The sequence below is a fragment of the Lagopus leucura genome, unplaced genomic scaffold (genome assembly GCF_019238085.1).
Source record: "Lagopus leucura isolate 7727_CA_CO unplaced genomic scaffold, USGS_WTPT01 Super-Scaffold_100009, whole genome shotgun sequence".
Taxonomy (NCBI): domain Eukaryota; kingdom Metazoa; phylum Chordata; class Aves; order Galliformes; family Phasianidae; genus Lagopus; species Lagopus leucura.
In genome coordinates, this window is record NW_024962266.1 from 23,843,965 (window position 1) to 23,869,912 (window position 25,948).

General features: G+C 40.2%; 1 protein-coding gene across 1 annotated transcript in view; it reads right to left on the reverse strand.

Moving 5' to 3' along the window:
* Positions 1 to 392: 392 nt before the first annotated feature.
* Positions 393 to 25,948, reverse strand: part of SLC1A7 (solute carrier family 1 member 7) — a 43,893-nt gene continuing 18,337 nt past the window's right edge. The window contains exons 4-11 of the mRNA XM_042873824.1: positions 19,364 to 19,406; positions 17,999 to 18,218; positions 16,521 to 16,620; positions 15,475 to 15,708; positions 9,750 to 9,944; positions 6,517 to 6,651; positions 2,511 to 2,610; positions 393 to 629 (exon numbers count right to left, since the gene is read on the reverse strand). Coding sequence (XP_042729758.1) covers positions 393 to 629; positions 2,511 to 2,610; positions 6,517 to 6,651; positions 9,750 to 9,944; positions 15,475 to 15,708; positions 16,521 to 16,620; positions 17,999 to 18,218; positions 19,364 to 19,406 — 1,264 coding nt within the window. The remainder of the gene's footprint in view (positions 630 to 2,510; positions 2,611 to 6,516; positions 6,652 to 9,749; positions 9,945 to 15,474; positions 15,709 to 16,520; positions 16,621 to 17,998; positions 18,219 to 19,363; positions 19,407 to 25,948) is intronic.

Genomic DNA, 25,948 nt, shown 5'->3' on the forward strand with positions numbered 1-25,948 from the left:
GCAAAAAAAGATATAAATACAGTGTTTGCAATTACTTAGATTCACAAAAAAAGGCTTTGGTTAGAAAACCAGAAAGGGACAAATAAAAAAAAAATAAAAAAACCGAAGCCAAAGGAGTGTCAAATACTATATTGGAGTCAAATGAGTGCAGAATAAAACAGCAGCCATCCGTTGGTTAGTTTTTCAGTATTGAAATCTTCCACCTAAGGAAGCCCATGTCTCTTGCAAGCTGTGTGCCTTTCCTGACGTTCACAGCTGGTCCCCTCGCTCCAGTACAAGCAGAGTGGCGAGAATTCCACATTTTTCTGTTCAAGGCAGAGTCCCTCTCCCAGCTGTGAGGTAGAGATTGGGTATCAGGTCACTGGGGTATGAGATACCACTGTGTGTAGCAGTTACACATTTGTTTCTAGTTCATTTATTTCAATAGTGCAGTGGTCTTTACTGTTGGATTTCTTAGTGTGGTTCTCCACTGGGCTTTCTTCTTGCTCCACTTGTACAGGTATGTGCTGCTCCAACTCTTTCACTGTTTCTGGTCCACGAGGTTCATTCATGGTCTTCACACAGCCGTTTCTCTGGTAAGCCACAATCGGGTGGATGTTAAGAGGTTTAGTCTCACAGATCAATGGCACCTATGTGAAAAGCAGTAAGATTTGGAATACAGCCACTCTTTGCTGTATGCAAAAGGAAGGGAATTTTTACTTTGGAAGCTTCTAGTCTGTTTTGCATTCACCAGCATTACCTGGGGCCTCCAGACTTTCAGGACCTGTTTCCTATATACACTAAAGTGTCTTTCCACCATCTGGATAAAGTTAAGGAGTCTCTAAGTATGGAAAAATACAAATTCTACTACAGCCCTAATTTAGCTTATACCCACAGTAACACCTTTTTGCATCGATGAGCAATATAAATAGTGTAAATGAAGACTAAAATTTCAGGTTTGAGAGATATGGGCTCAGTAAGCTGAGCTTTGAGCAGTGGTTGCTCATGAGTGCAATTATAGAAAACAGGAAATCATTTGACGTGGCTTTCTGCCTTTCTTCTGACCCAGTGCACCAATACCTGTCGTTTCAGTTTGTCCTATTTCAAAAAACATCACGAGAATTGCATTGAGTGATTCAGATGTTAAATATTTAAGAGTCCTTTAAATCAAACCAGAAGTTCTGATGGGGAAAACAAGACATAAATACTGGAAAAGACGTGGGCTTGCAGCTGACAAAATTTGGCCTTTGGGTATACTTTACTAAGTCCACAAATTACTCTGCCAAAACTTATGGCAGACTAACAGTATATTTTAATACAATTACGGAGTGAGATGCAAAGAAAAATCTCATCACAGATGACTAAATAATCCCCTAGGAGGGATTTTATATTCTTGAAACATCTCTTCTTGAGTTCCAACAGAGTTCTAAATACAGCAGTGAAATGTCAGGCCTGCATTATGCACTCCTGGCTCTGTGCCTCATGACACACCTTACCATTAAGTTGTTGTGTGTTCACTTTTTTGTAATGAGCTGCACGTGTAGCCCAAGTATTCAGGCCTAATCCTGTCATCAGCAATTACTGCAGGTGCTAAGCACCTCTGAGGACAAGACCTTTACAAAACTTGAAAGAGCTGGAATTTTAAACGCATGTTCCAGGAAGGCCTGAGAGTGGGATTTATCAGAAAGACTGTCTGGACAATAGCAGAAATAATGCTGTCAATAAAACTTTGCTATTAGTACTGCCGTTTTTAAGTTCTGTAGGTGAGTAGAATACCCCAGATGACACACACAGGTGAAACATGCCTTGTGAATAGCAGTCACTGCAAAGAACCTTTCCTATATAACCTGTCCTGGCCCTGCAAAAGAAAGCTTGCAAAGGTCTGCCATGAGCTGGAATGGTTGGGGATTGGCACCTCCCAGCACGGTGGGCTCAGGGATTTAGAAATCTCCTTTGCTGAGAACTGCAAGGAAGATTATGAGAAGGCATTCCAGGCATAAGAAAAGACTGAGTGATGCGTGCCAAGAAAGAAGGGAAAAAAAGCATGGGAGTGGAGGGAGGCAGGGACAGATGTGGTGGACAGGCTCAGGAAGGTAGATGTGGTGGCTGCTTTTGTTGTGAGCTTAATGTTTGTGCATATATAGCCCTATGCACATACCCAAGGGTTTGTCACCCCTTTCTGTTGCTGGTCCCACCTTCAGAAGCAGCACACCCTGTCAGGGCTTGAGATACTGAGCACAGAGCTCAGCTCCAGCATCGCATGTGTGTGCAGGACAGCACAGCTGCTCCTTCCTGCTCTGAGCCCCAGTGCTCCAGATACAGCCTGCCAAGAGTTGAACTTGAGTGGCTTTTTGCATGAACCCATGAAGAAAAACTCCTCCACTCTATCTGTCTAAGCAGCCTATTGCCCAATTCTGCCCTCTGTCTGAAACACCTTTGCATTTTGTTTGCAAACAAATGTGGGAAGCTGAGAGCTGGCAGGCTCTTTGCCGCACGCAGCCCAGCACACACTGTCACACCCTGGCTCTTACCTCATCACCGTCCTTGATGAACTCCTTCCGGCAGATGTGGGCCATAATCCCTGCAGCCAGGGCATCTCCCAGGACGTTGATCATTGTTCTAAACCGGTCTCTGGTAAATGACAAAGTTAGGGTAAGTCGTTGGCTCTTTGGGCACATGCCCATGCCTTCATCACTGCAGTATTTATAGCCAAAAGTCAGTTTGGCTGTTTTTACAAGACAGCAAGTTCAGAAGCTAAGCTATTTAGCTGCTCCATTGGGTTTTCCAATCTTTTCTGAGCTTTGTGCACTATGCCTCCACATGCTCTCTGACCAGCACCTTGAGAACTCACTGAGAACTGCAGCCACAGTCTGATGCAGCGGTTCCACAAAAACAAGGTCACATATCCCACTAGTTTTATGGTTGTGTTGCTCTCTTTTTTTGTGTTATAAAAAAAAAGAGATGGCAGCAGAAGGGCAGTCTGACAAAATAGCATCTGACATGGGAGCGTGTATGAAGCTAAGGGTGGAACTGAATTCCTCCATGGGGAAAATATGGCACTCACTGACATTCACTGACAATTGCTCAGTGTTGATGGAGACCAAACCGTGGCTGTGAGCACGGTGAGGCAGTGAGTGGTGTGGTTCAGCAGTGGTGACAATGGGTCACATTTACTGGTGCGGATTTTTACAGGCACAGCATGCAGCCTCATGTTCATCGGTGGTGAAAATGTAAAGCTAATGGTAATGACTATGTTGAAAAGTAGTGTTTTGTAGCTGAGAATTTACTCTATCAAGTAGTGTTATTATACTCTTTGTATCTGTCATAGTTTTCATGGAAATCAATAGCAGGCATTACTTTTGGGAGAACCCACATATATGCTGCCAAAGGCAACTCCTCTTCAGTCAGTGCTGCCCAGGCAAGCCAAAAGGTTGGACACCTATGTGCTATTGCTTCCCTTTGCATGCAACTGATTCAGCACTGGAAAGTCTTAGCACAGCAGATCAAGACTTCTGCTTTTTTATGTTGAGCTCCAGTGATATGGCCTCATTTGGAGGCTGCTGATGCAAATGTCTTCATTCAGTACAAGTAAAGGGCAGCCAGTCCAAACAGTACCTTGTACTAGGTATCAAGATCCCAGTCCTGCATTCTTAAGCAATCTTCTCAGCAAGAAGATAATTGTATAAATAGGAATTACAGAACACAATTAAAAGCTACTCAGAAGATTGCTAAATAACTAAACGCACAATCTATGCAGGGAGTGACCACTTACTAACTTAAATCCTGTTCATTTCTGAAAAAAAGCCACAGTTGCCATGGCACCTCTGGCTCCTAAGGATTCTTCATTTTCAGTTACCTTTTTTTCCAATTTCAATTTTCCATTTTTTATGTTTGACAGTATTGTGTATACATACAGTTTCACTGTTTTCCATTTGTTTATGGAATCAGTTCTTCCCTGTTTTACATCTTTCACCCACCAACATCTCAAAAATATTGACTGTAAATACACAAGAGTAAATGGTTGCCATAGACAAGTGCTTCGTTTGAAACTGCTTGGAATCTATTAGTTAAAACTGGTGAGATTTCAAATAGATGATATAGTTTTTAAGGCTGAAATATATCACAGTTTTCCAAGAAAAACATTCACATCTGAAAGCTGTGTCAAATTGGTAACTTAATTTATAAACGTGGGTTATAAAATGGAGGCTCAGAAATCTCCAGATGTTTGGCTTATTAAAGGTAGTGACAGTCCAACATCAACAATGCCCAGATTTCTGATCCTGTAACTTAATATACAAAAAAATGGAAACTGTGTGCTGATGTTTTTTTCTCCATATATTTTAGGCATGTAATCTATGCATGCAAATGTTTGTGCAGTTGCTTGCCTAACTAGAAGAAAGAGTTCTTGCATGAAATGTTATTTGCCTGTGCTGTTATCCAAATCATACATGCAATTGCAGGTAATTTCATCAGATTTCAGCACCTACACCTAGATGTGTTTGTTGAATTTAGGATCCAGTGCTGAAGTTGTTTGCTGACTCCATTTTTCTGCTACCTGTTGTTCTGAGTTTGGGTTTTGCCTTGAGGAAAGTTCCCACAGCCATGTTTAGTTAAGCAGGGAAAACTGTTACAGCACGAAGTGGGAGATGTTCCTGTTACATGTAGGCTTCCTCTTGGTTGACCATCAGATTTGGATTCGTGGAAGGCTGTTCTGAAATGTTAATTTTGCACTGTGCAAAGAGCTGTGATGGAGAAGAAGTTGTATGAGCAGAGCTCCAAATTTTATACTCTCTACTGGTCTCTGATTAGGATCTGCTGTGAAGACAGAATTTTTTTGAGGAAACAGAGCACCATACTGAAACTCTTAAGAAAATTGATTGCCTGGCACATTGTTGGACCAATCCTGCTCCATGTTCCTGTCTGCACACAGATGTCTGCACCACACGTAAGTAAAATCGCATCACACACCACTGAAATTTCTCTGCTAAGAGGCCAACCTGCTGCTCACAGCATTTCTTTCAGTGCAAAGACTTGCAACAAGTGTTGCAGTGATATCTGAGCTTTAGAGGATATTATAATTAAAGATGCAGAACTTTCATCTTGCATTCAATAAATAAGCTGAGAAACATTTTAATTTTCTTACTTTGTCTCCAGGCACCAGCAAAAGGTATGTAGTTCACACACATGTTATATCTACCTAAATGAATTGTAATACCTTCAATGCACTGTGATGGGTATTTCAGTCTTGTGAGATCACCTAATCAGCCTTCTTCAAGCATTCTTCATACTCTAGTGCTTCCAAAGCTAATACTGACAATATTCATCGCGTCAACCCTGTTGACATTTTGCACCTGCAGACTCTTGAAACCAAGTGCTGAAATACTGAAATATACTTTGCATATGAAAGTTCATCCACAAAAGACAGAAAATTGAGTCTGTTCCTTGTTCACTTTTTAATAGCCTCTGGAACTGTAGCCTGAGTGAGTTTTTTGTTGTTTTGAGATGCTTTGTAAAACAAAAAGCAGAATTCCTATATACACTGGAAGACTTACAGGAAAAACAATGAAGTGCTGATGTTGCAAAAGCTGGGTGAAAAACTAAGCAATATAAAGGGAAAAGGGTTTTGTGATACAGCTTAAAATACTTTGTGAGTTCTGTTGTCTGCTTCTAAACTATGGAGCTTCAATGACTAGTGGTAGAAAGGCTGCTTTATAACACCTGAACAGCCATTCCCACATTTAGGTGCTCCCAGCAGATGCTGTTTTTCCTTCACATGAGAATATTCCTGATATTTGTAAAATAAAGCCTGTCATAGAATATGCAAACAACACAATTCTCATGATTCCTATTAGCAATAGTAGTATTCAATTATGATGGACAGGAAAGTAAGCAATTCCTTCTCACAGTTCTTTGTAGAAGAATTCAGTGACTTGAAGTTGAACAAAATGGGCACCATAGCAGAATGGACTTGAGATACATTTTTACACAGAACTCTGACATACTTCAACTTCACTGCATTAAGATTGGTAATGGAGATATATTTCACACAAATGAATTTTTTTTAGAAAAGGATTGTTTCTTTGTAAATACATTTGCTAGTGATGTAATTATTTGAAATGCCAACTAGCTAGGGACCAGTATTTTGCCAATCAATCATCTTCCTAGACTATTCAAAATATGTTTTTTTGTTTATGGACATTGACATAACAAGGTGAGAGTCCAAATAAATCATCTATTATGAATTTTTAAGTTGCTTCTTCTCATGGGTAACAGGAATCCCTTCTAGTCTGAATACATCAAGTTTCAGCTTCCGTTTCTGCTGCAAAATCCCCAGTGATTAGGGATCCAGCAAAGTAACTTCTGCACTGAAACCAGCCCTGCCAAAACACACTTCCTAGGAGTGTTGGCTCCTCATCCTTGTCCAAAATATGTACTTCCCATGCCTTTTAGGTATACTCATATTAATACCTTTGGAGAACATTTGGCTTTTTAGCAGTGTTGCCACACAGGAAGCCTCAGATGCTTAATGTTACTTACAGCGCCCAGTCAACAGCAATGATCAGTGTGATGTCATCCGTTGGGAGTCCGACCGAGGTCAGGACAATGACCATTGTCACCAGGCCAGCCTGGGGGATACCAGCAGCTCCTATGCTGGCAGCTGTCGCTGTGATGCTTTAACAAAGAGAAAAAGGAGTAAGCTTTACCAGCGATGGATTGCTCTGCAAGAAGCAAAACCATGTTTCTACAGGAGCTTTCATAATCCAGTCATTATTATGCAAGTCACATGCTGGTGTTTGGTGTACAGAAGCCAGCTCAAAGAGCAAGGACAAGACAAACCTATTTAGCACTGCCCAGTGCTAAATTCTCCCCCTTTAGCTTTGCAGCCCTTCCTTTGGTAAGGAAGTTCTGTGTTCTCCCTTAGCCTCACAAGTGAGGAGAAAAGAGGCTGCCGGGCTGTGGCCTCTGAGTGATGTCAGCTCTGGTGGGTCATGTCACCACGAGCCTGACAGTGCTGCTCCCCATGGTTTCAGCCTCAGCAGCAGAGCTCTCTGCAGACTTCTCTGAGTCATCACTCATGGCTCCCGTGCCAGGCAAATCCTGTGCTGGCAGCAGTGAAGGCCTTTTACGTCAGTCCATCACACAGAAGCAAGGCCAAGGGTAAAGAGTCTGGGCCAAGGGTGAAGCTTGCATAGCACGTGGCTTTGTGTACTTGGATCTAAATGTGAAACAAGCACAAATGTGACTGTACCTCTTCAGTTTCAGGAAAGTATTTTTACTTGACCTTCACACCATTTTCTCATCCAGCCAAGCAGAAATGAATGGGAGACCAGAGCAAGAGTGGACCTGGCGGTTCTAACGTTTTCTTCATAACGCTATCTTTAGGGGGTAGATTTCATTCCTTTTTCCAGGAACAAAAGTGACTGTATATATATTCATTCCCTCCTATATGGCACTTCCAAGAACCAGGCCATCCAGCAGAGAGACAAAAAATGAATTTTGACTATTGTAAATGGATGACATAAAGTATATATGGTGATAACGCACTGCATTCATTGATCCAGAATTTCAGAACTTTTGGCAAGCACCTAAGTCTTGTCAGCCTTCTTTCTTGGAAAATGAGCATAGCAGTATTCACACGTATGGAAACTGAGACAGAGAGATATCCAGTATCTTGCTCACAGCCATACAGTGTACCAGTGTACCATAGGTATTTGTAACTAGAGCCCTTCCCTGAAATAAATACATGTGTGTGGGTGTGATGGGGGAAGAGAAAGATTTAAAACTGAATTTAAAAAAGTTAGCATCTTAACAGCATTTTAATAGGCATAGTATAGATAGGAAGGAAGGTACTGAAGCTCAGTAGCTGTATAAGAGATAAGTATAATGAATATGAATAATGTAAAGTGCTCTAAACTTGCTTGCTGTTTTAGAACTGCTTTAGAACTGCTTCTGCCCCCCAGGTTAGTTCAGGAAATAATGTCTTGTGCTAGGGAGCAAAAATAAGAATGTTTATGCAACACTGTACAGGCAAGCTCATCTGCTTCTCCACTATATTTTGACCTTAATGTAGATGTTTCTTCCACTAATTGGCTCAGCAGACAGGAATATGATCTTTATTCTCTTTTTCTGCCAGGTTTGTATAACCACACTGACATAAACTGCCAACCTGGATTTTATAAACTGTGAGCAGAATAGGCTGATTATTTTTCTAACTTTTAAAAAAATTATCCTGGCATCCAGTATTTGAATTTCAACTCTCCACCTCCTAGAATATCTGGATTTAGGGAAAGTTTTGCCCATAGTTAAAACTGGGCTTCGGATATTCTTTAGGTACTGAATCCACTGTCAATTCCTATTTTCCCTTCTTTTGTAATCCAGCTTTTTTTTTTTTTCTTTTCCTTTTTGGGGGGGATTTTTCTAATCTTAAGTTGCATTTTCCTTTTACTATCTCCACATTTTTTTGGTTGTTACACACTAGCACTTAATTTAGGCAGTGAAAATAAAAAGATAAAAGAGGGTTCTGCTAAGCAAGAGTTAGAACTTACCTTCTTGCCATTTACCATCACCCTCCTTCCTCCTTCCTAATTTTTAAAATCACCATTCTCTGCTTCAAGGTTCAGGTAATGTCTGCCCATAGTCTGAGCCATATTTTGGGACCACATTCTAAAAACATCCCCAAATTCAAAATCACAAAAGACTAATTGTTAGTACAGGAGCATTTCAATAATTTTTAGTGAGGGGGAGAGAAAGCACAAAGCAAGAGCTCACATGGGCACAATGTATTTCTTCTGCTAACTGTAAGCAGATCTTGCCAGAAGTCCATCAGCAAGCTCCAGCTGTCATCTGGGGCTAGTTTCAGGACTTCTTCCTTTTTGTCATGAAGCTTTTCAAGTCCAGCAGAGGATGGACAAGGCCCAGCAGAGAAAATAAGGCAGTGATGAGGTCACTGGGTGGGTAAGTAAGCCGATCTCAAACGTGTTGCACAAGGCTCTGACTATGAAGAGTGTTTTTCTAATCATCTGTTCCCTGCTGGAAACCTACAGGTTTCAGTCCCTGAGGCATTCTTTGGAAGTCACTGGAGTTATTATGGCAATAATTGTTCAGCTGGATCTCTTCTTTTGGATCCATTACTGACCTTTCAAGGACAGCAGTATGCAGCTATAGCACACTCCACCACTGACCGCATGGTTGTTCATGAAGGCTTCTGCTCTGACAAGCAGCAGAGAAGACATCTAAAAAATATCTGAGTGCTGTGATGTTTTGATGAAAACCTGCCCTGATAGCAGCATCCTTCTTCCTTCCCTGGCCTCTCTCCCAAGTCTTGACAGAGTTTCCTAACACCCATTATTCCCTGTATCTGATACAGGGCTTTTAGCTTCTTTTTTTTAACACCTTCTTCTTCTGCAAAGATACCAACTAAAGTGAAAACTATTCTGAAGTTTAAAATAATATTTTCAACACCAATAATAATAATAAAATGTGCCAATTTCAGTAAATGATGGGTGTGCCTAAAGGTAAAAACTAGATAAATATTCTCAAACCTGCTATTTGCTGATGTCAGTGTGCTTCTTTTAAATGGTACCAGTACAATTTCCCTGTCTACACTCCTGATCTCCATGTTACTTAAAAATAACTGTCCTATGAGAAATAAGTGCTTGAAAAATTGCGAACATGAGTTTTATCCTGAACATTTCTAGACACAAAAATCATAGGAACATCACACTCAACTAGACAAGCAAATCTGGGTGTGTGGAATTTGAGGTTTATACCTTATAGTAATAATTTGCCCAAAATCCAGCTCATAGTTGTTTACTTGTGCAATGAAGATGGCAGCCACTGCTTCGTAGAGTGCAGTCCCATCCATGTTGATGGTGGCTCCCACAGGCAGCACGAACCTTGCAATCCTCCTGTCTACGTGGTTGTTCTCCAGCAAGCACTTGAATGTGATAGGCAGCGTGGCTGAACTGCAACACAGTGACAGAAATACACTAAAATTATTATTCTTTCTGAGGAACAGAATGAATTGCAGAAAACCTTCTCCAGAAAGGGTAAATTCTGCACTGAGTACTGCTTTGTATTCCTTGGTCTGCACATGTGACTCACTTGCCCTGTAACTCATTTGCTTGAGTACTGGGGGGTGAATGCAGTTGCACATACACATGCTAGTTATCTGCTAATTCTTCAAAAAATTAAAATGTAATTCTCTTTTTCCCTCTTTCAGAAGAAAAGGGACAGAAATCCTGCAGAAGTAGCGTTGTACACTCAAATGCAAGATAGAGGAAACACCCCCACAGCTTAGTATTGAAATCTTTGGAAACTAATGTGCATTGTTTTTTAAAGAAGTTTCCTTCTAGGCCTTCTGAAATAGAAAGCCAATTTTGAGCAGCAAGAGTAGCCATAAGCTAAGGAAAGTACACACTAAGAAAGGCTCTTATCTCATGGCAAGGAAATGCTACGTAAATACTTTAAAGTTACTTCTTAAAAGAGAAAAATAATCTGGGGGCAAATTTTCTGCCCTCTTGTGACCTACTTGCCCTTGGCAGTGAAACAACGGTGTCTTCCCACTAATATGCCCAGTCTGAGTTGCTAAGTCACTGTGTTAAGAGCCTCACATCAGCAATTTACCTCTGCTGTCTTACAGTGGCCATTATCTGTTCTTCATGGAAAAAATAACAACACACATTTGATGGACAAATTTTTTCTCAGTCATTACATTTGACATACGAAGTCACGAGAGGTTCTGAAAGCCTTAGTATCGTAACTCCAGAGTTTCAGGAATGCATTAGCAAAATGTTTCCATGAGTAGGAGTTGTCATTTTGTATTTGTGCAAGCTGTTGTTTGAGGAAAAGCACAGTTAGTGTTTGGAAAGGAAAAGTAGCTTCCTGCAATAGAGAAATGTAGAAGGACCAAGAAAGGTCTATGACAGGATGCTTTCAATACAATCTTTCTGTTTTCCCTAGCCTTATCATGCCTGACTGCTGAATGATTTAATCATTGTGGTCCTTTTCAACCCAGGCTATTCTGTGATTCTACGATTTGCTGCCGTCACTGCCATGAATATCTAGGCAAAAGAAATTCATTAGATGTGTAAGTAAACAGAAAGGACAAGGAATTGAAAAAATCTGTTTACCCCAGGGAACAGGGTTATGTTCAACTTTTTCATACTGGCAGCCCCAATACTTAATCAATATTTACTTTGAAAATCAAACAGAGCAAAGCATAACACCTCAAACTACGCACTAGATGTCATTTCTCTCTTGGGCATGCATCTGCTTTTTTTTTTTTACACATTCATTTGTGAGTGGCTGAATTTCTCTATGTGTAGTTTATCATAAACTATTTATAAAATAAGCAGTAATGCAGAACAGAAAATCCTGGTGTCCTAGCACAGACAGCTATTCCATACAGTCTCACCCAAATTCAGATCTCAGAGGTAGCAGTGTCTGTCCTAACTGTTGCTACTGAAAGAATTCCCACATTTAAGGGTTTGGCTCTGGTTAATCATAAGTAGTAGCAAAGAAAAAACAAAAAGCTTTCTACTGTCATTTTTGAGTTACAGTCATACATGATTTCAATGGCTGAAGTAAGAATAAAAACATTTAATAGATATATATTAATTTGTCTATCCAGTTAAGTGAAGTGAAGTTTGTGTTCTTGAAAGCAATTTATCCAGTAGTAAACAGAGGGCAGAGCTATGAAGGCCTGACATGTAACATTTATTTGGAGGAAAAAATACTCTAAAGCACTGATCTTAACCTGCTAAGTCTTTTGAAACTTTCCTAAAGCTTTCAGCTCAGAGAGCTATCTTCTCCCCATGTTAACTCTAACAATTAAAAATACATTTTTAGAGTCTTATCTCAATTTTGTTTTGGATAAAATGCTGCAGCTGCAGGGACTGAACATAAGCTAATGCTGGATCAGGCCGAGCTCTTAGTGGTGTGAGGCACAAAGACAGCTAGTCACTGTGCAAGAACAGCTGTTCAGCCTGCTCTGTTTATCTTATCATTCAAATGCATTTTGATATTTGCTCCAAAAAATCAACAAACTGATCTCATCTCCCCCTTTTGCTAAATCTGCCTTTAATTTACACTGTGCAATAGCCAAGATCTGAGTGTTTCATAAGCAGCAAAACCCTTGAACGAGGCATGTTTTATTGCTTGTCTTCAGAGAAGATGAAAATTGCTTCTTTTGATGGGATGTACCACTGAGAAGATGCTGATTTAATTCATTAATGGTATGGAAAGATGACCTAGAAAAATAAAACTCCATCATACCATTGGAATGAGGAAAGCTAAAAAACAGGAGGAATTCTTGTCAGTGGGCCAAATACTGCTTTTTTAATGCAGAGGTGACAAGATAGGGTTAATGTGGGGGGAAGAAAGCAGCAAAATTCATGGCTATGCAGAAACTTTCACTGAGGGGAAAATGGGTTGAAATAATGTGCAGATCCAATGAAATCATTGCCATGAGATGACTGTTAAGTGGTTCTCAGGTTCCCTTGTGTTACATTCTTGGGTTTTGCACATGGTACTGTTTTTCCCTCTGCAGTTTGACTTTTAGCCTAGAAAGAAAGCTTTCCACAGGTGCAGACTAACTGGAATGAGTATCAGAACACTGATTTGTGGTTTTCTTTCTAACTTTAGATGTAGACATGAGCTGACAGAGAAACATCTGCAAGAAACCCATCAGTATACTTAAAACCAGCTCTTTGTTCTCCTCTTAGATGATCTGAAAATCCAATACCCACATGATGAGTGTTACATAATGCCCCCGTGGCAAGTATTATTTAACTGAATACAGATGTGTTGACTATTGGGAGAAGCAGCTCTCCTGTCCAGACCCAATTACTTGTGCATTTGTGCATGTTCTTTTGGCAAAAGCTCAGTTATGTGCAGTATCCATTCCTTTCAGTGTAACGAAGGTGAAAAGTTCAGCCATCTTTAGACAAGACAATGCTATTTGAGAAGCAAAACATTAAAACCCACGTTGGGCCTATATGGATTTACAGAACACACACTGGTAAGAAGAGGAAAACATTATATTAATCAAAAGTGTCTGAGCCTCAAACCTGGAATTTCAGAGTCATTCCTTGGGGCTCACTTTAACTTTGGTGGTAGCTTCTGCCAGTAAAGATAGTAAATCCCTTCTGGTAGCAAGTCCTGTTGGTGGCTGCTGACAGCCTGAGCTTCTGGCTGCTGCCAGAGCTTTTCCCATACTTTGAAGCTCTGTCTGGTGCCTGCTGAGTACTTCACACTGGCTTTTCTGGGGACTTCCCCTGGAGCCAAACTCTGCCCATGAGGAGCTGAGCTCCTAAATGGATATGGGGGGTTCTAAGTGTTGAACGCTGCCTAAATGTTAAGCTTTGATGATCACTGTGATATGGAAGTCTTTTAGAAGGGCCAGCTTATATTTGCTAGAGGGCATGCATGTTCTTTCCTTATACATGCAAACAATCAAGACAAAAAATAACTGATCTATAAATCACCAAACCAATTACGACTTTCTCCTAGTTGTGATATAGCTCTGGCACTCATGGAACAAAGGAATCAAAACCCTGCAAAGCTTTGTAGATTCAGTTGTGCATTTTGATTACTGTATCACATCTGACTTTTTGTTTTATCACTATTAGCATTGGAACTTTTCCAGCTTTGAAATATACCGTAACTAACCCGGACCTGAACATATTATAGACTGCAAAGAAAGCACTCTGTGTATGTCAAGGGACTTGACACTCAAAGCAAGAGGCACAACGTGGAGATGAGGTCCAATGAAGAAACAGTGACCTGCTTTGATAGGAGACAGCTATTTAAAAGAGCACAAGACCTAAAAGACCAGTAAGGGATTAGTTAATTGGTTATAAAATCAAATTGCAATGATGGTGCAAAATAAGGAAAATTAAGAAAAGGAATCCAGTTTTAACTAAACCATACTTGATAATGGAATGAAAAAGTGAGCTGACTAAACTAGGGAAAAAAAAAAAGAAACTCTTCTATAGCTGATAAAGGAGGAACAAAGTTTCTTCTTTTTGTTCTCAAAAAACAAAAAAATTCAGATTAGGTTTTTAAGGAAAACATATTTTTTCCTAGAAAAAATATCTCTATTTCCTTATTCCTTTCTAGAAAAAGAGAATTAATGAAATAGCACAAAGAAAAAGCCCGGGTTGCCAACAACAGAGCACCTTCAGAAACAGAACTCCAAGAATTCCTAGCAGAGTAGGGCAGATAGTCAAGTGTGTCAAATATGAGAGTAAGGAACCTTTTCCAACAATAATATCTTTGAATGTAAAACTAACATCTTACTTGAACATGGAGATGGATGTGACAACATCACAAACTTCAAGCTCTAATAAAACAGCCTGCCTTAATTATATAAGCCCAATTAGAGTTTAAAACACCACCCAGCACATAATTTATTCTTGACTTCGTGTTTCTCAGTATGCTTCTCTTTATAGGCCAGTTTGGAGCAAACTATTAAACATGAAAACACCCTGTAAAGTGACACATGCTGGAAAGCCAATACATTACAACTGTGCTGAAATAATCACTCCCTCCTCTCCTTTCTTTTAATGCCTATACATTCCTTCTGCTCTGCTTACTCTTGCCTTAATATAAGTATATTCACGAGAGAAACAACCATCTGCATATGTGCTTCCTCCCCCACATTACCTTATTGGACCTCATTGGAACTATAAGGAAATAACGAGCCCAGTGGAGTAGGGATGGATGTTTTAGCCTTTTTTCTCAAGTCTGGCACAGGTCTGGCACTACTTCAGTTTTCTCTTTTGCACTTCCCTTGAGTACCTTGTACTGCTACTAATAAAAGCCACTTGTACCATATATTGATAGGTACAGCTGCTCTTATTATTTCAGAGTAGCAAGCCTCTAGCCACAGATGTGACAATGCTGTATTTTTGTTATATCAGCTATATGGAAACATGATTTGTTTTGTCCTTCATGTCTTATGCTCCATGACAGTCAATTCCAGGCCTTTCAAGGACCCTTTAAACACAAGTTGGTGCTCTTTTTCTTAACCAGTTCATGAGCTGTTTCCCATTTCACTGTTCAGCTATGGTTAAAGTCCATTGTACGCTTTCCCTAAAAGGAATGTAAAAAATACTGTTCCTCGAGAACAGGTGAATATCTTTACACTGCTGGACATTAGCTTGCAACCACAGTCTTTTCTTAATGTACCCAAACCTAAAGATCAAGAAGAGTAGAAAGTGTAAAGTGTTTCCATACGACTGAACTAGGAGGTTCTCTACCAATTCTAAAAATGTATTCTGGACAAACTGTGTCCCTCAATATATTTTAATTTTGTAGAAACACACAATTTGTTTTTATAGAAAAACACCCTTATTAGTGTTTCTAGTCCTTTAAGAAAAATCATTTTTGTCCAATATTTTTTCAGGTGAGGGAAAATAATGTAACAAACGCCACTGTCAAATGGCTTCCACTCATATAAACACGTAAACACACACTGAAACTAGATAATACCTGGAGGAGGTGGCCAGAGCAATAAGCAAGGCTTGAAGAATCCCTCTGATAAAGACAATAGGATTCTTCTTGGTGATAAAGAAGTACATCATTGGCAGAATGAACAGGCCGTGCACAACCAGACCGCACACTACAGTGATGGCGTAAAACCCCAGTTTCTTCCCAATGGCTGAAGGGTCATCCATTTCTAAGATTTTACCAGCAATTAGAAACACGATTCCAAATGGAAAGTACCTGAGAAAAAGAAATACAGTCATTAGCAGGAGATAATTCACTTCCACCAAACAGCTTGAGGGAGAAAACTCCTGTATCCCACTTTCAGTGTAGTAAAAGCGCCCACCCATAAGTGACACAGCTGGACTCAGTTGTGTCAGACCAGATGTGCTTAGGCCCTGTCCCACACCTGAGGAGCAGGCTCAAAGCACTATTCCTACTGTTCCTTTAGCTGGGGTAATATTGCTGGTCAGGAATGAACTTAAAATATTTGGGTTCAGAAAAAGGCTCTGACTTTGTAGCTTAAGGTAGGTCATTTACTTGGCAGCTAGGGAATGAGTACCAGGCTCTGCTGGGCTGTTCATACTGATGGAACAGTTGAAAACTGTTAAGTAGATGCTTATGCAGAGAATTATCAATATGCATTAGACATGCTCTTGGACTGCCTGGGCAGAAGACTACCTAGTTTTTGAACTGTGGTGTTCATTGCAGAGACTGCTGAGCTAGCAGGAAGTACATTGGCTGCAGTACAGATCCTGAGGGACCATTAGCTTAACCAAGCTGAAACCAGGTGAGAATTTCTGTGGAGCTGTGCTATAAGGTATGGGAACACTAGCCTGAGGTGCTCCTGCACGTGGGCTGGATGTATTATAATCCACCCAGCTACACTGTGCTGAGTGATATATGGGGTGCCTCTGTTAAAGTGACAGGGCATTCCCACAAAACTAAGGGTTGTTCACTCTCATTTATTTCCCTTAAAATAGGTTTATGCCTTTTCTGTCAACATTTTTTCTACACTTTCTAAAACAAAGCTTACTAAATCTGTTACTTACCAAACAGCAACTGCCACTATCTTCATGACAGATTCATTTAAACATTGACAAAAGCTGACCAAAGGAACACCACTGTTTCCCATTCTTCCCAACATTATACCTGCAAACGTAGACATTTGTGTTTAAATTCTCCTGTGTCTTCATGCATACCCCCAGAGCTTTCCCTCCCTGTCATAACTCAAGGTAAACTAAATGGGACATAGCTGGCTGAATATAGATCTTTGTGCGGCAGGAATAGACAATATATCTGAAAATCTCACCTGACACAGACACAGAGCACTGGGGAGCCAAGGCACAACCTCTTTCTTTGGCTCCCTACAGGGCTCTGTCATCCACCTGACATGTTTGAGGTCTCAGTGTCTCAGGTTTGTTTGTAGCTACTACAGCCAGGGCTGACCCAGCAGCTGGGGCTGTCATGTACGTGGCAGTAGAGGCAGTACATTCTGTGCATCAGCCAGGAGGAAGCCAGCTCTCAGCTTCCATCTCTCAATTCCTGGGCCAGCAAGAGCAAGTAACAGTAATACATTCAGCTCTGTGAAGACAATGAGTGGTTTTCTAAGAAGTCCTTGATTCTAATAAGAACGTGTAATTAATTCATTCGTGTCCAATGATTCTTGGCTGGAATATTGGTTGCTGTGACACTGTACTTTGGGAACTGTAAGATACCAAACTGATGGACAGCCAATTTCCAGCAGTATTGCATATGGAAAACCACATACTGGAGAAATTAAAAAGAGAGACAGATCTGCTAATTCTGGAGTTGATTTTTGACCCTTTGCACTTTATGAACTGTAATGTAATAAATTGTCAAAGATGTTTTATGGAACAACCATAGCTGACCACGGTAAGTTCAAAGAAGAAATTAGATAGGAGATAAAGAAAACTGTATCAACTTTTTCCTGTAACAATCATCACAACATAACCTTTGTCATCGTTAAGTAGGGCATACTAAGGGAGTGGTTAAAGTCCCTCTTCATAATTCACAAAGATAACATATCATACGTGGCAACAGTGTTTCTTCAGTAAGTGAAACTAAATAAATCAGCTAGAGAGAAGCTCTTCCAGTTCACTGAGATAAGCTACGAGATGGTATTTAAGCACTGGACAATGAAAAAATTAAAATAATGAAGTTTCAATAAAAGACAGGATCCAGAATTTAAAGCTGATTAAACAATATTCCTCTGAAACTCACCCATCATATCTCTGAGGCTTATTATCTGAACTGTGCTCTTAATAGGGAAGAGATAGTTATATTTTACACTAATAATGTAATAAAATGTGATAAAGAATAGTTACGAATGACAGGGAAGACTCCAAGGCAAAAATCAATTTATTGCTTGCTAAGGAGAACTTTAGTTCTCTTTGTACCTTGTCTGGTAGTAAGTTTTTCTTGTTGAGGAAACCCAACAGCCCAACCTTTATCTTTTTCTCTTAAATGGATACTTGGATTATTGCAAAACAACATGTCTGAAACCTACCCATTGTTGCAGAGAATATGACAATCCCTAGCACATTCATGCCATCACTGGTGCCTGGTTCTGATTTGTAAATCACTTCAGGTGGAGGAGTGATGTCCAAGGCAAAATTCTGGACATTGGATCCATTCTCATCTTGAACTCCATATATTATAATGCGATGAGTTGTGCTTTCAGATGATGCTTTGTTGGCTTTAATGATGGGAATACTCTTTGTGCGATACTGAAAGAAAACAAAGGGGGTTTTTTACTATAATATCCCGGCAGAAATTAATGGTTAAAAAGAGACTTTGTAAGTTCTGTTAATTAAGGCTGTCTGTTGAGGGGAACAGCATGAAAACAATAACAGCTCCTGACCCTATGTGTAGAAAATGTTGGATTTTTGGAAAAACAAAAATCAGAATTTCCTAAAATCAGAGCCTTGTGCAGCAAACACATGATCTGATACAGTTGCTTTAGACATTCCCTTGTATTTCCTTTCCTGCAGGACATAATTGGGAATTACTTTCCAGGTGCTCAGTTGCCCTTCTCTTTGCTTCATGGAGTTCCCATTAAATATTCCCACAGATGAAACAAATATAGCCGTGCCTCTTGCTTACTTACAACTTTTAGATAAGATTTTCTGGCCAAATTCCAAATTTAGCAATTAAATTCTTCCTAAATACATGATTTTGTTGCTTTAGTTGGATACTGTATTCTGTTCTTCCTTTATGCAGTGGTACAGTGCCCTCTGAGAGCAGAGCAAAGAATAGAATGAAAATGGGGTCCACATATAGATCCCCCAGCACAGCCAGGATTTGTGCTGGCTGCAGTCTGGAAACAGCAGAGCTGTATTATTAGCAAGGCGAGGTCTCTTAACTCATCCTCTATCTGAGAAATGGCTACTGTATGGCCAACACAGCACAGCACTAATCTGAAGCGCTTGCTGCACATTTTGCTACTCAGGCTTGATCCTCAAAAGAGTTTGAGGTTTGTAAAACAGCAAGTTACATGATATCTCAAAACAAAGCTTAGAATCCCATGCTATAGCAAAAATGTAAAAACCTGAAGGTTTCTCTTGATAAAGAAATGGCAAAAAAATGTATCCATGGCCTAACCCACAACACAACTTTGCTCCAGATGGGATCTCCAGGTTGGATCTTTACTGGACTATTAAAATAATTCTGACCTACCAGTTGTAGTCAGGCTGCAAGACTGCTGAGGCTAGTGGAAATGAACTCATTAATTCTTAAATGTTCAAGGTACTTGTAGTATCTGAAGTAATACACAGTATCTACATCTGGATTCTGTTTTAGGAAGACATATCATGTGCATCTTTCTATGATGCTGGCTCACCTTTTCAGTGGTAAAAGAACAATAGCCACTTACCTGCTTGAATGTGGCTTCAACAAGGTTGGCTGGAAACATGTTCCTAGAAATGAACAAATAAAATCAATTCTATGGAACTGAAGGCAATTTCTGTTTACTGGGTCTCAGGTCTATGAGATATTGGTTATTTACCCTTCACAAGGGATGAACGCTGCAGGAGGCTGCTGTACAGATGTGACTGACTCAGCAAGGCACAGCAGGGGGACAGTTTGTCAGAATTCATGTTTCTAAATACTGGAGTGAAACCCAGGAGCTCTAGTTCTAGTTTCTGGCTCCTCCACTATCTCCGTGTTGTAACTGACAATATAAATGGTATAACTCCCTTCCCCATCTAACTGGGGAGAAGAATATGTCTTTATTCTGGATTCTGTCGTGCTTATTTAGATAATGAGCTATTCAAGAGAGAATCAAAGTTCACGGATGGACTCCTGAGATCCCTGGGTGCTGTAATCGACTTTGGGACTTCAGGCACTGCTGTGAGAAGACCTACAAGCAGTAGTATGTCCTGATACATTTTCATCACTAAACTTCTAAGCAGTGTAGCTTTTGCAGAGGTTTGGTCACAAACAGTTTGCATTTCAAAACAGATTATCTGATTCCTGATTAAAAGAACTGGGACTAGAGCTGCATAGTCTCTGCTAACTTTTAGTTTTGTCCTAAGGCTCCAGAACAAAAGACTGACATGAGGCAAACAGTTTCACCCGTGCTGAAGCTGAACTATAGCCCAAAATAATGATCATACACTCAGATCTGCAGTGAAACTGAAATATTTTTAATTCCAAGGTGGACTCTTGTTATTTTTTCTGACTTTATCTCAGACCATAACATTTCACCCAATAATACCTGGAGTTAATTTATAACTTCTGTTTGAACTAGGTTATTGCCTTGTAGAAAGTTATTTAATCCTAATTTGAAATGGAGAGCGCACCCTCTAGAGGCTTCAAAGAGGAATAAATTTTTTTTCCAGCAAAAAAACTGAAAAATCATATATTCCCATGTAGCATTTGGGAATCAATATTTGTATAATTACTCTCAATAGTCCTAACAGAACTGCTTTATTTTCAACAGCACCAAGTGTGTGAACCTCAAGCCAAAAGACAGTGGCACACTGTGACCCAAATCTATGTTTTCACATAAACTTATGCAAAGAGAATAATTCCTGATTTCTTCTCAGTTTTCTAACCAACTCAAGCTTCAAGACAACTCTTAAGCATATGTGAAAAGGCTACTGTTATTCTAAGGAGAATTGCTAACTGTGTATATAGTTAAATGCATGCCAGACTGAGACATTTTCCAGATCTGTTTTCCTCTCTGCACCAGCAGCAGATGCGTGCAGCACTGGCTTAGAAGAAAACACATTTATTACTGTTTTAAAGACATGATAATGTCATGTGATGCTTACACCTCGAATTATGAGGCAAAGTCTGTTTCAGTACCATCAGACAGAGCAATTACTACAAACAGAATTAATCTTTTCAGAGTAAAACAGAGGAAGAAGAATTTCAATTACAGGTCAGCAGCATTCTCTAATGATTGAAGCAGAAGACTGAAAATCAGTTGTAGTGTTGGCTCTCTGTGAGAGCAGACAAGCTGAATGAAGGCAACCTTTGCCATCTTGGTAAGGCTGTTGCCTTAGGGCACAGTGATTAATATCAGGTGAGCTCACAATGATGCACAGCACTTCTGGCCCTTTCTCATGCCAGTGGAGGTGAAGCAGCTCAGATGACCTTCCCTTGCCACCTGAAGTGGGATGCTGTGGGATCACAGCATCTCTAAGCTGGGTTGTACACTGGCAATGTCTCCTTACATTTTACCTGTCCTGCTTAAAAGCCCCAGGCATGATGATGGCTGCGTCATGCAGGGACATGAGATTAGAAAGCTCTCCCCACATAATCAACTTGTCCTAAGGTTCAGTTAGCAAGACTTAGTTAAATTAATGCAATTCCCTTGCACACACTATTGTTTAATTAGAATTATTTAGCTTAAGGCACTCATTGTGCAGTGATGTGGTTAGTGACAAGCAGTGCTCGCTATGCTACTGCAAGTCTGACTGCTTTCACTTCTGTAACAGCAGTGCAAAGCACTGAGTTCTCTCTGCAAACTTTCCATAAAAGCTGATCATTCTCTGGTTCAAGTGTCAAATCTTTAGCCAAAACAAGACACAGACAACAGCCAGATGTGCATCGCCTTCCTATCAGATGCAGACACAGCCGTTGCCTGAGCCCCAGGACCTTGGCTGAGGCAGGGGACTAGCTGAAAGACAGCTGGATGGAGCTGGACCTGGGAGAGATGGAGAGGAGGTTTATGGGAGAGGGAGAAGTTTGTTACTGCCCCAGTATGCCTCATAAGGGAATTCTGCTTCAACACTGTTAGAGTTCATTAATATTAAATGGCACGTTTTTCTGATTTGTGATGATGGGATATAAGGTGCTATGGGATTGCAAAGTGATAACGTAATTATTGTGACATAACCTGCTGTAACCTACTGTGTGAATGTGGATTATTCTGAGGAATGGAATCACACTGAGCAGTCCTGCTTAGGTCTTACATGTCATGTACAAGACAGAGCACTACAAAGAAATATGCATTTAATTGCTGATGATTTCCACTGTCTATCTCTGCTTTATAGTCTTAATTAGAAGAATTAAGAACAAACTGAGACTGCTCGAGAAAGGAAATATCATGCAGTTAGTAGCTAGATTAACTGTTAGACAAATTCGTGGAGGATTAAAGCATTTTATTTCTTTATCATTCTTTATCCTGCAGGAATTACAACTACCCACATAATTCTGGATCCTGGAATGCTCCCAATAATTTTTAATATATTATGCACTGTGATCCAGTCTTTGAGACACAATTTATCTAGAGAATGGTTGACCTGAATGTGTTTGCCAGAACTTCAGCTTATTTTTTATTCTAAGCTGGTTTACTTGGATTGAAAAAATCCAGTATTAGCCAAAATTTAGTTTTGTTAATTAAAAACACTGAAGGGAGCAATCTGTGGAAGAAAACTCTAATGCACAAAAACAAATAATAAGAAAGTATGAAACATCCACAGATACTCAGGAGATGAGAGGGAGCTTATGGATTCAGACAGGCCTCTTGGGAAACATCTGACAAAGCCTTGCTGTAGAGATACACCTTGCTGCAGGTTGATGTTTGTCCTCCTATCTTCCAGGCATCCAACTTGAAATCAGACCAGCCCTGCCACATCTCTACTACCTTCACCAGGATGAAGTTATACCCATGTGGATCTGGTATCAGGATCATAGAGTGAAGCTGTCCATCTACTCAGAACAGGTACTGTCATATGCTGCATTAAAGACACAGTCAGTACTTAAGAAGTAATAATTGTTGCTGCCACCACCTATAAATGCTCTGGTGTTTATTCAATTAAGACAGTTAAGCAGATAAAATATTTCTAGCTTTCCAGTTCCATTTTCTGATTGCTTATAAAATACAGAACACAAAATAAGACTATGGGAAACAAAGTGGTTTAGGATTCATTTCTCTAGCACAACTGATTGTTTCTAACCTCAGGGACACAATTTGGCATTCTTGGCAAAAATAATTTCACACAATAATAGAGAATTATATATAGTGAATAAAAGTGAGGGGTGTGGAACATGTGTACATTTGGGTCTAAGACAAGGATATGACTGTAAAACAGAAACTGAGCAATATGGCTTTTGGTTATGCAAAAAAATTAAGTGCTAAATACTATCTGTCCTGAGGAAGAACAGAGGACACATTTCCCAGAGCATCTTCTGCTTCAGGAATTCTACCAGACAGAGCAGATGAGTTTAACACAGGTTGAAGGACTGAACATATATGAAGCATATGAACAATATGAACCTTCTACAGACCAGACTTACTACTGAACCACAGATGACATAGCTGGCCTGTGTTTGCTGTGCTATCAGCATATACAGACAAGTGAACTACTAAACACTTCTTAGTGCATCCTGCTGTGATGTACAGGCTGGTCTATTCTACTAGCAAATTTTGGAATCCTTCCCTTGTTTTTGTATGAGATGAGGATTCAGGCATAAGGATATACCAACAGTTAGAAATGTGTATGTATGACTAAAGCAACAGGTGTTCTGCAATTATATAGCCATGGAATGTAAAGAAAATCCTGCAGACTTGTAGCGGATGGGTCTAATGAGCTGCTCTGAGGGTGCAGCTTGTAATATGTGTAAAACTGTTTAGCACCTTGACTAATGGCATAATGGGAAGCCTTCTTCCCTCCTCCATTGTCTCCCAGCAATTAATCTAGCCATTAACATTACTCACTCATTTTTGCTCCCTTAACTTTCTGCTCTTTTAGGAAGCTAAATTGTTTTAGAAAATCTTTTTTCAGCTCAAGCAATGCTTTGGTAGTGCCCCCAGAACGAGTGCCCTCCTGCTGTCTTCAAAACGTTGCTGACTGCAAGAAGGATGGTAGTGAGACAAATATCAGCACTGCTAGACTATTTTCTTGCTCATGCCTTTATCCAAGCTGTCCATGAAACACAAGTATACAACTATTGGAATAGACAGTTTGATGGCTCCTGGATAACTTCTATTACAAGTAAAAGGCCAAATTCTGGTTATAATTATACTACTGAATGTCTGAAATACTCATTTGGAGTCCTGACCACATCATCTGTTGATTCAAAGCGCTCGGTTTTTGCAGATCTTTTTAAAGAAGTTAGGCCAGCAGCCACAGGTACAGCAGATGTTTCCTTGATTCAGAACACCCATTCCCTCTGGGGCACTCTGTGCTCTGCAGCAGCAATCTGGTTTTGCTCTCAGACTTTGATGTTATCAGTACCTAATCCCTGCCACACCAGACAGTCTTTGGCTGCAGTCTCCCACGCTGCAGAATTAAAGCCACCTGACTGGGTGCTTTTGCAACATATGTGTCCTGGTAATATTTTACTGGCCTATATTTGTGTTGGGCATAAAGCAGCTTTGGACACTGCTCTCTGTACTGTATTTCTCACATTTGAACTAATGTAGCTCTGCAAGAACATTGTTTTAAGAGCGGGTTTTTGGTAGTATTCAGTACAGCAAAGGTATGGAGACATTAAAAATGGAGTCTGAGTAGCCTGATGAGAGGACTACAAAGTTTCCGGTATTCATAGCAGAAGACTGAACAGCACTGTGGTTCCTGTGTATCCTATGTTTTTCCTATAATCTGAAGTCAGGTGTCTCTTCTTTCTCAGTGACGTTCCCTTAACCTCAAAGATCCCTTTGTGTTTACTCTCCTGTGTGTGACTTCCGCCATCAGCTGTGTAGACTCCTGACTACTGTTACTGTACCACATGAGCCACAAATCCTGTCCTCAGTTGTATAGGAATACATCTGAAATAGCTTCCTGCTGGTGTCAGTGGGCTTCATCAGGGTTTGCACACCTAAAATCAAGGGCAAAATTTATTGCAGCAAGTCTGAACAAGAGACCTATCTCAGGGTCCATGGAAAGTTGCAGACTGCACATAAATAATCATCTCATTTGGATGGAATGGAAGAAAATAGAATGGTTCAGTTGGAAAATGCCTACAAAGACCATTGAGTCCAGCTGCCTGACCGCTTCACGGCTAACCAAAAGTTGAAGCACGTTATGAAGGGCATTATCCAAATGCCTCTTGCACACTGTGCCAACAACCACCTTGCTGGGAAGCCTGTCCTTAGTATCAATCTCACTACCTTGGCTAAAAGCACTGAGCATGCCTTTGCAAAATAAAAGCCTTGAAGTACTATTATTATGATAAAAAGATGCTAGCGGAATGCAAAAATCACTAATCAGAACTCAGGCATTGTGTCGTGTTTGTCTTTTTGCATATCAAGGCCGAACTAATATGGAATCAGTTTGTCAAACACTTAGACATTTTACACGTCCTGAGGTGACGCCGCTGCACGGCATTTCAGTTCCAGTAAGGGATCAGGAGGGTGAACCCCCTTCTCTTGCTTCTTCTGAAAAATAAAGTTCTGCACAGCTCTAACAGTGCTACCATTTTCTGAAAAGCTCATTCTTTGGGGTGAAAGCACAAATACACCACATCTTTAGGAATCTTGAAAAGGTGAAGTCATATAAAATGCAGCATGACAGGCCCAGCGCATTTGCACTGTGGTTTCAGGAAAGCAAATTTATCTAATAGAAAGTGTTCCTTCATTTCAGAAGATGTCCGGGCCAATTTTCAGGAGGATGAGTAATTTATTCCTTTTTGGTGCTGAAACTTTCCTAATGCAGTTTTAACTCATGGCTCCCATGTGTTGTCTGCTTCAAAGTCCCTCTTCCCAGCATCATTTTCATCATGGAATTATCTTTTTTCCATGTTGCTTTCCGTTTATGACAAATAGGTACCATACATTTAGGGACTTCAGAGCACTTCAGGCTTCTGAGCAGCTTGAACTTCTTAAAAACTAACTAGAAGAGAACATCTGCTCACACACAGTGGTGAACAGTGCTGGCATCAGGCTTCTTCTGTGAGATAAAAGAAATCTGGAAAACTGAAATGATTAAAAAATGCTAGTTTGCCACAGGAGACAGACGAATATTTCTACCATAGGTACACAGTGGCTTTTGGTAAAAGATACTGG